This window comes from Nasonia vitripennis, chromosome 4 (assembly GCF_009193385.2).
Source record: "Nasonia vitripennis strain AsymCx chromosome 4, Nvit_psr_1.1, whole genome shotgun sequence".
NCBI classification, from domain to species: domain Eukaryota; kingdom Metazoa; phylum Arthropoda; class Insecta; order Hymenoptera; family Pteromalidae; genus Nasonia; species Nasonia vitripennis.
The window spans coordinates 13,493,564-13,508,064 of record NC_045760.1 but is presented as its reverse complement, the minus strand read 5'-3'; the positions used below and the strand labels follow the sequence as shown (position 1 = coordinate 13,508,064).

Here is a 14,501-nt window from a genome sequence, read left to right as displayed (position 1 = left end):
TCATTGGAAAAGAAAATTGAGAATATGTATTGTTGAGAATAATTTCCAGTTCCCGCATTTCTTTTATGGCATTTATTTTAATCCACATTGAACCTACTAAAACTACTGCAAAATAAACATTTCTAACATTAAAACCTCAAAGCATCATCCGCTCCAATCCTCATTCAACCAGCGTCGCATTCATTTCATTAAACGCACATACAACAATCTATCCGCTAATAATCCCCTAAAAGCAGGCAAGCGTTGTAGAAATTCGCTTTCTCGACTCGCTCTCCTCATAATCGGATATGCCGGAAGTATAACCGCGGCGGTAGAACCCGACACGTATGCCGATAAGACGATTAGATGTCTGTGCGGATGTACACTAATACTGGCCCTAGACTTTTACCTTCATGAGCGATTCGCACAATCCGGATCAGGGGCAATGTGGGGATAATGTATGCAGGGATTGCACATATTAATTCTCGTGTAAAAGCTGGAATAGCTATGTTGGAAACCGCGGCACGATTCAATAATTAAATCGTGCTTTCCGAGATGTCGAAATATGATTACGTAACACTTGGCGCAGTTCATTATTTAAAATATTTTAACAATTTTAATAGCTTATATAAATATTATAGAAATGATTTTCAAGCACATTGTGACGAAGTGCTAGCTAGCGCGAAATTCGAGCTCGTATGGAAATAGCTGAGGTGCCGGATTTCGTTCTAACATAAAAATAAATGCTGCTGATTCAGGGTTGGCGATTTGAAAGATTGAAATACTTTTAGTTAATTACTTCTATGCGTCAGCTATGCACTAGATCGTGTTCTCGGAGTAGCATGACAAACTACGGTAAATGATTATAAAAGTGTCGTGGGATAAGATTACACTTTCCTATACGTAACAAAACAAATGTTAAAAAGAAGTGTAGTACTTTTAATTTGAGTATCACAATCTTCGACAGTAATAAGATAATACCTTGCAATCACGAGCACTTTAATTCTTATAATTACAATATTCTAGATGTTATAGAATTGTAATGAAAAACATAAATTATAATACTAAAGCTATTTGCTACAACGGTGTTCAAAGTTGTCTTATTTAAACAAGACATACATAATTACAAGGCTAATGAAATATTTCCTTGCAGATGAATATATTGTTATTGTTAAACAAAATTAAACATTTTGAAACTTTCACGACAAAAGATCTTAAAAGTTCGTATAAAGTCTTTCTATTATCATTAACCTAATTTAAGCACAGCTTGACGAATTGTAACACTTCATGCGCCTATGGATATGCAACCAGGACATCTCGTGTGAATAGCTGTAAGATAACATTCTGGCAGGCTTTCGCGAAGGTAAGGTAGAAAATTATTCGCTTTATAAAACTATGCCATCGAAAACTTCCTTTTTCTTACGAAAAATACGCAGTTCAGATTATAAAAATCTATTCCAAAAAGTATTGCAATATAACGTAAGAACTCAATGGTAAAAAAGTCTGCAATGGTATAAGGAATGTCGGTAACTCGGTCAGTGGCGCCTCTAGCGACAACTTCGCGAAACTCCGGTCGATTCGGCGGGCCGCCAACCGTTTGAAATGAAAAGTGCATCGAGCTGCATCCATCCCACTTCAACGATTTCATAGCGATTTTTAATTTTCTCTTCTCTCTGCATAGTAAGCAATAAACTTTCCCGAAGAGATGTGAGATAAAAATCTGAAAAACGAAACTGGCTGCCGGTCCCAGCGTAAGGCAAACCCGATAGAAGGATCGGTATGTAAATGCATCGGCAATCCTAGACCGCGACGAGGAGCAGCAACAGCGCAGTCTACTTGTATACACACCCGGGAAACTAGTTCTCTCCTAAAGCATTCCTGGAAGACGTAAGAGAGAGAGAGAGTCTGCGCGGCCATTCATTCTTCTTTTTTCCCTCTTCTAAAATTCTCGTTGGCTCTCTCACGCGGCTAATTTTCACTTTTTCCATGCTTTATTTTCCGTTTCCTCTCCCGCTCGCTCTACTTGCCTCTCGACGTCTCTAAGAGACGAGTTTCCTCTATGGCCCCTCGGGATTTTTCCGACTTAGTCGGAATCTAAGACTGGTTTAGCGATCCAGTTCTCAATCTCCTCTAGCTTATGGTTGCTGCCGTAGCTTCTTGCCCGCTTTGCCTTGGCACATAGAGATGCCACGGTCTCGAGCAATCTGAGCTTTGGTTAACAAATTCAGACGCATTAAAAGATACTATTGTTTCTATTTTGTACGCGGCTATCAACTGATCGTAGTGTAACAGTCAGTTTCCTAAACTTTGCATTTCGTAGGTATACTCGGAGAAGTCCTTAACCCGCATAGACCGTATAAATAGATGATCCCCAAGAGGACCACATATTTCTTCACAATATATGGTCACCATTGAAGGCGTGACATTGAACCTAGGCGAAGAGCTTAACCTTGACAAATTTTGTTCGTATGCTCAATTTGCATGATTTCAAGAATGGAGCTCTAGCCCACTCTCGTAAATTATGAACATACACCAAAGGTTAATTGGTCAAAAAGGCGCGGACACACCATAAAGAGACATCATCATCGTCTTCTTCTTTTTTTTTTATCTAAGAGTAATTGCCTCGGTCACTGGTGTTCTACTGTCTGCCGTGCGAGCGATCGTTAACTCTATTTTTATTGGATTTTCGGAGATAAAGAAAAAAACCTTGAATACGTAACAAAATCCACCGAAGGAACATTATTTCACACAAACGAGCGGCGTCCAACTGTATCAAATTACGAGACTCCGTAATTTCGGATTCAAACGATAAATATCGAGACGAGTATAGTGGTATGTAACATAAAAGGTCGCGAAACCTGTTACGTTATGAATTGATAGCGCGGCTATATTTTGCAATCAACATTTTATGTAATGATTTTCGGGAGGTCGCGCTGTTTGATTTCTAGTTCTCCTCCGCCTGATGGGCTTGTGGAAGGAAAAAAAATTGTCCAACGAGCATTCCTCGCGCGGACTATACCTGCACACTGCCCGTAATTACGTTTCGCGCGACGTGTTTGCGCCACGCAGGCTGCTTTTGCAAATTCAAAGATGAACGGAATGAAAAAAAGGAAAGCCCACAACAAGGGTGTGCCCGGTGGTAAATATAGGCAACGAGTCATGACGAGGATCGTGAAAAAAGGACGAAGGAAGCTCACCGGCATCTATATGCAAAATCTAATGGTGCAGCCACGATAACAGCTCGTCGCTCTAACTAATTGCATAAATCAGCGAGCGGGAGAGGGGGTAAGGGAGAAAGAGAAAGAGAGAGAGAGAGAGAGAGAGAGAGAGAGAGAGAGAGAGAGAGAGAGAGAGAGAGAGATCAAAGGAGCCCACGAGCGAAACAAAAATAGGGAACGAAAAATAAGGAGATGAGCATGGCACAAAGCTGATGGGCAAACGTAAGAAAGGGCTATGTGTCGAGACAGTCGCATCAGGGACAGACGATAAAAACGGTATCCAAAAGTGGGACAGGTGCGAGGATTGTCGCAGACTAAGCAAACAAACAACAAGCTGTAAAAGAGCTGGAATGAAATTCCAAAGGGCGAACTCGTTCCGTTTGCCGCTCGTCACTATTCAGCGAGTGCATCGCAACAGGTCCAAAAAGACACACGACGATGAGGTAAAAAACATTATCATCACAGACACGCTGACTGCAGACGCTGCTGCTTCTTGACCGCAAGACTAAATAAAGAGGAAATCGAGAGCGAAGCTGATGCCGGCTGAAGGGAGACCTTCAAGGGCAGCGAGGATAAGCCGAAGGATGTCCGGTACGCGGAGAACGAGAGCTGATGGAGTGTGCGACAAAAGGGCTCTGAGAAAAGAAAAACGAACGGGCGTTGCGCGCTGCAGACAAGATGAGAGATCCAATAGGAAGAGTCCGTCTCTCACTTGGTTTTTCACTCTCTTTTGATGTAGTAGCATAGCCGAGAGAGGCTTCCAATACATAGGAGATGCTGCTATATAGTGCATTCCACGAGAGAATGGATCGTTAGACACGAGTCTAATCGCAAACGAAAACAAAGGTATGTTCAGCTACTAGGTTCGGATCGCATCGGGTTTTGAGTCGCGATGGCTCGTGATGCGTCATATGTAATTTATCTGACGGAAGAAGTTGAAATTTACGGCGGATAATGTTATGGAAACACCATATTCCGAACGAAATTTTCCGTTTCGAGAAGAATGAAGAAAAATAATTATGAACCATCCCCGAGTATTCCTGCCTCGATAAACATTCCGAATAAAGGTAACAGGTTCTATACGTTTGATCAGTCCGTGTGAACAAAACCTTCGAAGCATAAATAACGCCTTGGATTGTAGAAAAAAATTCAAGATAAACTGAACTAGAAGCCACGCGTAATTTGTTCGCGTCACATGAATAAGAGCCAACACGACGGCCTGGACCAATCTAGATTAACACAGCTGATTAGCATGGGATGGCTCTCGCACCTGTTTTTAGAAGCCGCGCATAGTTGTAATTCGGTCGGCCCGTCATCTATCATAATTTTCCAGTCGGCCTCTGCTCATCCTCCCCTTTATATCTTCCATACGCTTCGTATGCAAATATCGTACCTGCCGGCCTACATCGACTGGAAAAAAAAGACGAGAAAACCCGACTACCGTGGACGATCGGCCGGGCATATTCGAGGAAAAAATTACCGGTAATCCGTGATGTAAGTTTTCGGATGCCAGCAGTGTGTTACGGGATCAGTTATTATACTGCGGGTAAGGGAAGATATGCTTCATGGAGACGGTATGCAATAATTTATCAAGATGTGATTAATGTGTTAAGCAGCACTTTTTATTCATAAAAATATGTTTTCATAACCTATAGATGAAAGGAAATTTTAATATTTACAGGAGAAAAGTACAATGATTGCAGCTTGGTTAAGCGTGCGATAAAATGATCGACGATATGTACTTAACTATAATTAACATCTTCTCTATAACATATAGAATCATTTGTTTAAATAAAAACAAAACAAATTCTTTAGATTTATATGATTTAAAAGCTGTGACTTTCTAATGATTACAAGATAGTGATGCGATTTTGTACATGAGCAAAAAAATAATATATTTTTCTCGTAACGCATACAAGTACGTAGTTGATATGGTGATTTGAAAATTCGAGGTTCTCTTTGTAATATCGTTAAAAAGTAGATTCTATTGTTTACCATTCAAACAGTATAACCTGTTCAATAAATTCTACTTTTCAGTAAAATATTTCAAACATTAATGCTGATGGATGATTATTATATACGTATTCGATGAGTCTTTCTTTAATATTTCAAAGATTTTAACCTCGTAACTTTTAAATGCTAGAAACAATGATTAAAGCGCATCTATATCCTAAGGATGACAATCAGTCTTGTCGGGATGAATCTTCTACGATGAGCATACATATTTATACATAAAACTGTTTGTTCTTATTAAAAAGTTGAAGATCAAAAATGGATATTCTTCATCGTTTTTTCGCTTATTACCACAACGACAGCTCGTCAAGAGAACAAGCGTAGTATAATTATTGATTACAGGTTTTGATCAGAGTCGAGAAGTATTTTTTTTTTAATACATAAATATCGAATGATGTAGATGACGTATTTTAACTCAATTCGGCGCATTTGTAATAATATCAGGATGATTCGGTAAAATTTATAAAATGGAATAATCGGATGAGACTCCCAATTCTAGGTGTCATTCGAAATATATAAACCTTGATATCAGAAAAAAAAGAACGCATTAGCGATCGCATTTGTCATAGATTTTAATGACCGTCAAATGCTATTTTCCAATCTCGGCTATAATTGATTTAACGTAGCAATTTTCTAAATTTATTCAATCGTATATTGTATATCAGTTTATAGATATTGCCAATAAAACTGCAATAAATATTTTTCTAAATTTTCGAATAAATCTTCTATGCTGTTGAACCACCTCAGAGTCACAACGCTTCGAGAGGAAAAACGCGTTAGCTCGTAGATCAAACTGCCAAACGATAGCACACTAGTGATCGTCTCAGTTCGTAATATAACATATAATGTACTAAATAATTATAGCGACGGAGAGCGTGCGATTACCAATTCGAGAGCGCAACGCGTCTTTCCCCATTGTAATATATATTTAGTTACGTGAAAATTGAAAAATTCAACTCTATAAATTTCTAAGAACAGCTAAAGAACTGCGTTTAGCCTTCGAGACGTCCTATCTGCCATAGATTATCTGCTATATACTCCCTAACAGCTTTTAGCTTTTGCATTGATATACCGTTGCGGTCGTGGCTCGCTGACAGTCACGGGCGAGCACAGTCGTAGCGGGAAGAAGAGTGTCCCGTTGAGTAATCTCGAGGATCCTTGAAGAAAAAGCTTCCATCATCTCGCGCCAGAGACAGGGACAGAGACGGGGAGGGAGAGAGAGCTCGCTCCCTTTGGCAGACGAGCCCATCAGAGGCCGGCTGCGACGTGCGTCGAGGCTGTTCTCGGCGTTAGCACGAGGTTGAAGCAGTCGGGCGGAACCGCGACGCAGCTCGGCTGCAGCTTGCTCTTGACGTCGACCTTGGCTGGCGCGCTTATGTCGAACTTGGACAGGAGTCCCGCGAGCACGACGAAGGCGAAGCCCTGTACGAGCCTCTGGCCGATGCAGGTTCTCTTGCCGGTCGAGAAGGGGACGAAGTGCTCTGGTCTGACGACTCTGGTAACGATCTTGTCGTCCTTCTCGTCTTCCTTGAGGAATCGCTCCGGTCGGAAGGTCTTGGAGTCGGTGCCCCAATAGGCCTCGCCCAGGTTCAGGTCGTAGTTGTTGAGGAAGATGACCGTGTCCTTGGCGACGGGGTAGCCACCGATTTCCGTGTCGCATGTGGCCACGTGTGGGACTATGGGCGAGCTCGATATCCTGAGCGTCTCCCAGATGGTGGCTTCTGTATAGGGCATGTCGAATCTGTCCTTGAGCGAGACCAGCGCAGACTCGCTGCTGTCGTACTTTTCCCTCAGAACCGCGTCGCACTCGGCTTGAATCTTGGCCTGGACATCGGGATGCGTGACGATGTTGGCGAGGACCATCATGACCAGGTTACCGATCGCGGAGTGTCCGCCCAAGAAGTCCTCCAGTTCGTAGATTATGTGCTCCCAGGAGAGCTCGGACTCGGAGCTCTCCAGATGGAGCAGGAGGGCGTCGGTGAAGTCACGAGGTACTCCGTTCTCCAGGTCCAAGCTGGCGCGCCGCGGTTCGATGATCTGCTTGAGGATGAAGCTGCGGATGTCGGTGGCCCAGTTGTTGAGACGGTCCAGGTGTCGGTTGTAGAAGACCTTGAGCCAGGGCAGGAAGTCGACGGCGTATCCCTGGTTGATGTCCCAGAAGATTTCGTCGAAAATGCGGACCACCCGGTTGAACTGGTCGTCGGAGTAGCCAAACCGGGTCGAGCACATGTACTGCGTGAACATGTTGCCGATGGCTCCGAGGATCAGCGGCTTTACGGCCTTCTCTCCCCTCAGGACTTCGGTGTTGGACGGCTGGCTCAGTTGGTCCAGGAGCTTGGCCATCTCGTCGATGGCCACGCGGGAAAGCTCCTCTTGCTGGGAGCTGCCGCCGCGGGGCGAACAGAAGCTGCGGGCGATCGATCGGCGCTTGCGCTGGATGTCGGACCAATCGCAAAGGGCGAGAGCTGAAAATTGAAGAAATTCGTTCGTTAGACGTGTGTGTGTGTGCGCGGCGAAACTACCTTTTTTCTTATATTACTGATCTCCAGCAACTCTGACTTTCGAACATGGTCACCGAGCGCACTCGACGAATTTTCTCGAATAAGCTGTGATCCGCATGATTTGGTCTACAATTGTTGCAAACTGCGGAATTATACGAGTGAAAGTTGATTAACATTTTGGAGTGTAGAGAGAGACAGAGATTGCATCATTTCATTGAGGATGGATTGGACGTCGGCCGCCGCGTACCGAGTCGGAAATTGTGACGATCGGCGGTTCGACGAAGCACACGCGAGTGTATAAATATTTTGAAGTTCGCGCGAAAACACATTTCAATGAGACTACAAAACGACAGCGCCACGTAATAAAAACAGAGGAATAATCGTTAATTACGTCGCCGGTGGCAGTCGAAAATTATGTTAATACCAGCGTATATATTTATGTAAGAGATTGGATATTGCGATTAGCGGTGGTTTGAACTTGACCCGAAAGAGCATCTATATATACATATGCTCGTGTGTGTCTCTCTCTCTCTCTCTCTCTCTCTCTCTCTCTCTCTCTCTCTCTCTCTCTCTCTCTCTCTCTCTCGCAGATGTCGCTCGTCGTTCCGCATTCTAAGGACGTTTAGTAAGCGCGGAGAGGAAGATCTGCCGGCGGCGCGACGTCGCCCGATAATGCGTGTAAATATAGGAAGATACAATTCTCAAAGTCCTTGACCCTGGACTTTCATGGCGGGAATTACCAAAATTTCCCGAATATCGCTCTCTCCCGCGTCCGGTCCGGCGATTATGCCCATATAAGTATAAGTATGTGTATATATCGTATATATATATATATATATATATATATCGTACAGGCACGAGGAAGTCATCGGGGCATCGCCGTTCGCCGAGAAGACATCGTGATGCAATACACACCGGATCGGCATAATCAAGCAGTTTCCCATCATACCCGTATGATTATTCAATTTTGTTTTTTTTTCGGTTTAAAATGTAAGAGAAACCTGTAGACAGGAATCCGAAAAATTTGTCCTCGATATGTGTATGTAAAAGGGTTTTTCCTCGAATCTCCATTCTCAGACGCAGTCTTCCTGATCGATTAACGAATTTTTTCGATTTTCCTCACCGCGCGTGAGGTCGTCGACGCGCAGGAGGAATTTCGGTAAATCTAGACGTGCGCAAGCGAAAACTCGCCGGCGCCGGAGAGATATCGCGGCTGCTTCCGAGAAGAGGCTCTCTCTCTCTCTCTCTCTCTCTCTCTCTCTCTCTCTCTCTCTCTCTCTCTCTCTCTCTCTCTTACTCTCATGGTTAATTCGACTGTATATAAAAGTGGCTTTTACGGGCTCGTCGACTCGCTTCCTGCTCCCGATACGCAGCCCGGCGGTGATGCAGCAACCGCATATACGTCATGCGCGCGCACGTGTAAACTCTTTTGAGAGTCTGGCTTTCGAGTGAGTGCTAAAGCTCCGCCGAAGAAATTAAGAGTAACCGGTCCGCGATAACGATTTTTGCCGGTCTTCACTCTCGACGAGATCGCTCCGGCGTGTTGTGTGACTTTTCTTTTCGCGCGCGCTTATAAGTACTGTATGCGCATGTATGAATGGCTGCGAATGGAAAAAGGAAGAAAAGGAAACTGGAAGTTTTATCGCGTCGCTGTGTGCATGTTGGAAAATTTCGAAGAGGAATAAAAGATGCCAAAAATAGTTCAGTAATAGAAAACAGTGAAAAGATCGTTGACATCAGTTCCTAATCGAAAGGACTCTTAAAATTGCATTTGGAGACCGACTCGTCGCGCTTTGTGCACACGAGTCAAAAGCCAATATATAATGCTCGCCGCGCGGTCCCGATAATAGTCTTTCCGCTACACGCCGATATACGTCTCTCATACCCTTTGCAAAACAAATGTGCGACTCCGGCTTCATTATCATCCTCCTCAATGTTAAGATAGAAAAATTCCCCCGCCTGTAGGGCAGCTCCAGCGCCGGTGCAGGATATTCTAGAAAGATCCCTCGCGATATTATAATGCCCCGCTGTACGTGCGCTAAACTATTAACAAATGAATTCGCCTTCCTCATTACCTCCGTGCGCATGCAGTAGTGTACGTGTAAGCTTCGCGGATGATTCCATGAATATATCCCGATCCGTCAGATCCGGACGTCTGAATTAGAATCGCACATATCAAAACAACCGATCGAGCGCAATGTAAACAAGAGCCGTTTTGTGAAGCGCTCTTTTTCTTAAAAAAAAAGCCCGATGCAGAGAGACGCTGATGCTCTCTCCTGATTCATGCACACACACACATACACACACACACACAAACACATAGTGAATTCGCGCGTGCGCGCTCGAGTTGATCCCGTTAATCTAGATCGATGGCGATGATTGTGCGCGAGAGCGGCGCTCGCCCGTGGATGAAAATAACAGTAAGTCGCGGCCGACGTGCGTTTCTGCGTTCTCTGTGAATTAGCCCGTCGCGGGTATAAGTACGCGCACCACACGTGGGTATACGCACAGCTCGCGTGCGTGAGTCACTTGTTTATCAACCTATTTAACGTATACAGTGCGTCGCGGCGCAGAAAAAAAAGTGTCGTGTCAGTCGGTCCCCCCCCCCCCCCCCGGCCCTAATGCGGCTTTCTTTTCTATACGCCTCTAAATGCTGCAATGGAAAGTGTGCTGTAACTGTAATTTGTTTACAGGCAAAATTGCACGATGTCTCGAAGTTTCCTAGTACGTCGACTTTCGTTTGCTCCGACGAGAAACCGATGTGCAAATATTATAGCATACGGACGACGATCGATTGCACCTTCCCGCCCAACCGATGCCGATCTCCGTTACAGCCCTCGCGCATAAAACGAAATGGTAAATCATAAGTCTGGGAGTTAAGAGTCAAAAGCTCGATCGGCGCGCGAGCGTCTAACGGTCGACAATTTCATCAGCGCGAGCCGCGGCTGGCCCCGCAATGAGATATTGGCCAATAACGCGCAGAAAGTGCGCATGCACACAAGCGCTGCGCATAATATAAGACGCACAATATATTATCTCTCGGCGGCCGTTGGCCAACGCGTTGGAAAATTTTCCGAAATAAAAATCGCGAGAGCTCTGGGCGCCATGAAAACCACACGCGTGCGTCTGTGTGTGCGCGCATAGCGACGACGGCGCGAGCGAGAGACACGATATCTTTCGAAAGTGCACTCGTTGCACCGCACGTGTGCGCGAGCCTGCCGCCGCCGCCGCCGCGAGAAAACTCACGCAGACGACGAATATAAAAAAGGATAGAAATAAAAGTGTGCAGTATAGCGAGAGAGAGAGAGAGAGAGAGACTCGTGATCGCGCGCACGTCGCGCATATGCACTAAGGTCGAAGATCATATTCCATGTCTAATCGTGTGTATGGCGTTTATATTAGCGATAAACGGAATATACACTGTCGCCGCCGCGCGTGCTCGGAGGGAACGCGATGCGGAGGAAGAGAGAGAGAGAGAGAGAGAGAGAGAGAGAAAGGGGGAGACCCGGAAACAGCTTCCGCCATGTCAGACTGCAGACGCCAGCATTCGTTTGAATCCGGGGCTTTCCTCGAATGACTCGCTCATCGAAATGTTTTCCACTTACGCGCGGGTTATAGCGATGGACGTTATGTCACACGTGACTCTACGATCGCTTTCGTTCTACCGATCTTTATCGGTTTTTCGGGAAAACAGTACAGCTACCCCCCGAGAACGCAGCGCGAATCTCGGGGTGGGAAAAAAGCTCGCGTGTAGCAGGCCGGCGGCATTGCGCGCGTCACGTGTTTATCAGAGATGCAGACGGAGAGCCCGAGACGAGAGCCAAGAGCGACTATAAGGGTTAATGCAACGCGGAGAGACGCGTGCAGGTAAACGAGACTCGCGCGTACACGGCGCGAAGCGCACCTTTCTCTCTTCCTTTTCTCAAGAACGGTAATCCAGATCGATACGGGCTCGCGAGCGCCGAGCCGCTGAGTGAATGGGGTCATTGCCAAGTCTGAGCATTTCAATAACGCTCATGATTCAGATGAATGGACGACGAGAGGATCGAGCACTGCAGCGGCCGCCCCGCGCTGCTATATTTTTAAATGCCGATCTCGCGGAGGGAAGCTCACGCGCCAAGGTCCCTGACGGGATCTGGTTTCATTAAATCTCTCTCTCTCTCTCTCTCTCTCTCTCTCTCTCTCTCTCTCTCTCTCTCTCTCTCTCTTTCTTATCCGATTGGCACGTGACGAGGAAGAAGAAAGTCAAGTTTTCATTGAGTCACGCCGCGTGTAAGGACATCGCCCTGACAAGATTTCGGATTGTGATCGGGAGGCGCACGCGAGGCTTTTTGCCGTACCGAGCATGTTCGAAGAAGAGGAGACAATACAGCCACCCCCTATACTCTATACGCGATATCGTCGTAGAGAATATGGGGGTTTCGTATCCCTCGACCAGAGCGCAGCATTAGAGATAAAAGTGTTGGTCTGCTTACAGTTATTGCGATCGCCGCCGAAGAGCTGATGGAACCTCATGAAGTCCGGCCTGCCGCCGAAATGGCTGCCCTTAGTGATGAGCACCTCCTTGACGAGCTTGTAGCTGCTGACGATGACGCATTTCGACACGCCCAGCTGGATCTCGTAGATGTCCCCGTACTCCCTGGCCATGTTGGTGAATGCCTCGAAGGGTCCACCGGCTCCTCCCAGCTTGTGGAGACTACCGATCAGCGGAAAAGCCCTCGGTCCCCTCAAGCTCTTCTTCGCCGTCGTGACGGTCGTCAGTGTCTCGCCGTCCTCCTCGAGCTTGGAAGCTTTGCCGTTTATCAGTCCAGCCGCCAGCACGAGGGCCTTGAGGCGATCCAGCCAGCTGTCCAGAAAAGCGAACGCCGCCGCGAGAACGGCCGCGCAGGCGAACAGCAGCCAGAAAACGGTGCTCATGGTTTCTGTACGCGTGTGTTGGTAGCTCGCGCTACTCTTCTCTCTTTCTCTCTCGCTCTCTCACTCACTCCCAAGGTCAAGGTCAGGCGCGCCGCTGACCGAGAAAAGTTTTTCTCTCGGCTGCAGTGGTTTTTTCTCCTGGCTTCCGGTCGTTGATGGTGCTGCTTTCCGCAGCGCGTTCTCCTTCGTTGGCGAGGGTTGATCTCGCGCCGTTCCTCACTTCCTTAGCGATGCTATCTCGGAGCGAATTAATTTTCTTCCCTCTTCGCCTTCTTGCCCGTCGACAGGATATACTCGCGAGATCGCCACTCGGTTTTTTTCTCTCTCTCTCTCTCTCTCTCTCTCTCTCTCTCTCTCTCTCTCTCTCTCTATCTCTCTCTTGAGCGCGCGCTTTTCGCAACGAGGTGAATTCGAGTCCTTAAAAGAGCTTGCTCGCTCTCGCGCGCTCCTGCGCCTGTCTATGTGTACACATAAAAAGATCTCTCGTTTCTTCGGCTCTGCTCTTCACCGGTGACACTGCTCTCCCATTTCTCGGACAACTGCGGACGAAGAGACAAATTCGCTGGTGTTAATTTATCGGTATGCAGAGGGGACGCGAAGGCGAGGCGAAAAATTGATTTGCCGAGCGATTGAAATTTTGCTTTCACGCGTATATTCATCGAAAATATGTTTAGTCAGTCCGTGCCCAGAATAGTCAGAATAACTCGGCAGGATGCGAAATGTAAGCTTGCAGTAAGTTTTCCTTAGTGACGTGACTGCTCGGTGAAAAAAAAAGAAGAAAAAAAAAATTTTTTTTTTAAATGTCTGAATACTGGAACGGAAATTCACTCGATATCGTGCCAAGACTACGCGCTTTTCCTGCGGGTAAATGTAAATGCTATCCACCTACCTGTCGACTTGTTCGACGACAGCAACCCTCGAAGTCGCACAGCTTGACTCGTCGGATTTTCCCAGTTCGAAAACTTTCCAGTGAAAAATCCGTGATCGTATAGTCACGTATAGGAGTGACGGAGTGCGTTGGCGCGTCGGTGCTCTCGTCTCGGTGAGTTTTCGTCGAGTGGCCTCTCTCTCTTTCTCTCCTCCTAGCACCGGGCACTCCCTGGCTATGTGTGCTGCGTATAGGTAGCCGTACGTGTCCGTGTGTACAGTGCGTATGCGCGCGCGTCCACGCAGTCTCCTCGGTGTATATCAGTATGGAACAGGACACTAACTCTCCTGCTCGCTGGCTAAGCGCTCGCGTAATGTGGAGAAAAGGAGAGCGGCTCTCTTATATATAGCAAGAGCGAGTTATCCCCTCAGGATCGCGCCTCGGAGTGACGAGCGAGACGCGGAGGCTCTCCCGGTTATACTGCGTGTGTCTCTTGTATTCACCTCCTCTCTTAAGTGCTCGCGCTCGGCCGCCCCGCCGATGGTGGTGGTGGTGGTTGCGCTGGCGGCGGTGGTGGTGGTCGCCGCCGCCGCGGTGGTGGAGTGCCCATATGGGGGCTCATGAGATGCAGAGCGAGATAGCCCGAGAGAGAGAGAGAGAGAGAGAGAGAGAGAGAGAGAGAGAGAAGAGAGAGAGAGAGAGAGAGAGAGAGAGAGAGAGAGAGAGACGGAGAAATGAGATGCCCCGACGACGGCGACCGGTACCGTTAGAAGTATATACGCCACCGGATGCGGAGAGACTGCTGCCGCGGCTCTCGCTCTTCCCGAGCTGCGAGCTCTCCGTATTTTTCTCACAGGCGGACACCCGCGAGCAACACGCGGCCTCTGTAGCTGCACTTTCTTCTCTTGTATGATAGCTACTGCTCGTTATAGACGCGACGGTGGGCGGCCCGTCTGCGGGTCACGCGCGAGCCGAGCTTTATTCTTCGTGCGCTCAAGTATTCAC

At 46.8% G+C, this 14,501-nt stretch overlaps 1 protein-coding gene and 1 long non-coding RNA gene across 2 annotated transcripts; one reads left to right on the top strand and one right to left on the bottom strand.

Moving 5' to 3' along the window:
• Window positions 1-4,064: 4,064 nt before the first annotated feature.
• LOC116738564 lies at window positions 4,065-5,228 on the top strand. The gene is made up of 2 exons (XR_004344870.1): window positions 4,065-4,264; window positions 4,339-5,228. It is a non-coding gene; the product is annotated as an uncharacterized LOC116738564 (long non-coding RNA).
• Window positions 4,798-14,152, bottom strand: LOC100119708 (cytochrome P450 307a1). Its single transcript, XM_008213701.4, has 3 exons — window positions 13,518-14,152; window positions 12,187-13,167; window positions 4,798-7,675 (listed from the first exon to the last, which is right to left on the bottom strand). Exons 2-3 carry the CDS (start codon window positions 12,626-12,628, stop codon window positions 6,459-6,461), a joined length of 1,659 nt encoding a protein of 552 aa, XP_008211923.1. The 5' UTR covers window positions 12,629-13,167; window positions 13,518-14,152; the 3' UTR covers window positions 4,798-6,458.
• Between the last annotated feature and the right edge of the window lie 349 nt (window positions 14,153-14,501).

Bases quoted from the DNA above. Each gene is read 5' to 3' on its own strand.
- LOC100119708 (XM_008213701.4), bottom strand. From the start codon at position 12,628: ATGAGCACCGTTTTCTGGCTGCTGTTCGCCTGCGCGGCCGTTCTCGCG. The intron at 7,676-12,186 runs GTAAGCAGACCA...TTCAATTTTCAG, and splicing joins CGGCGGCGATCGCAATAACT to CTCTCGCCCTTTGCGATTGG.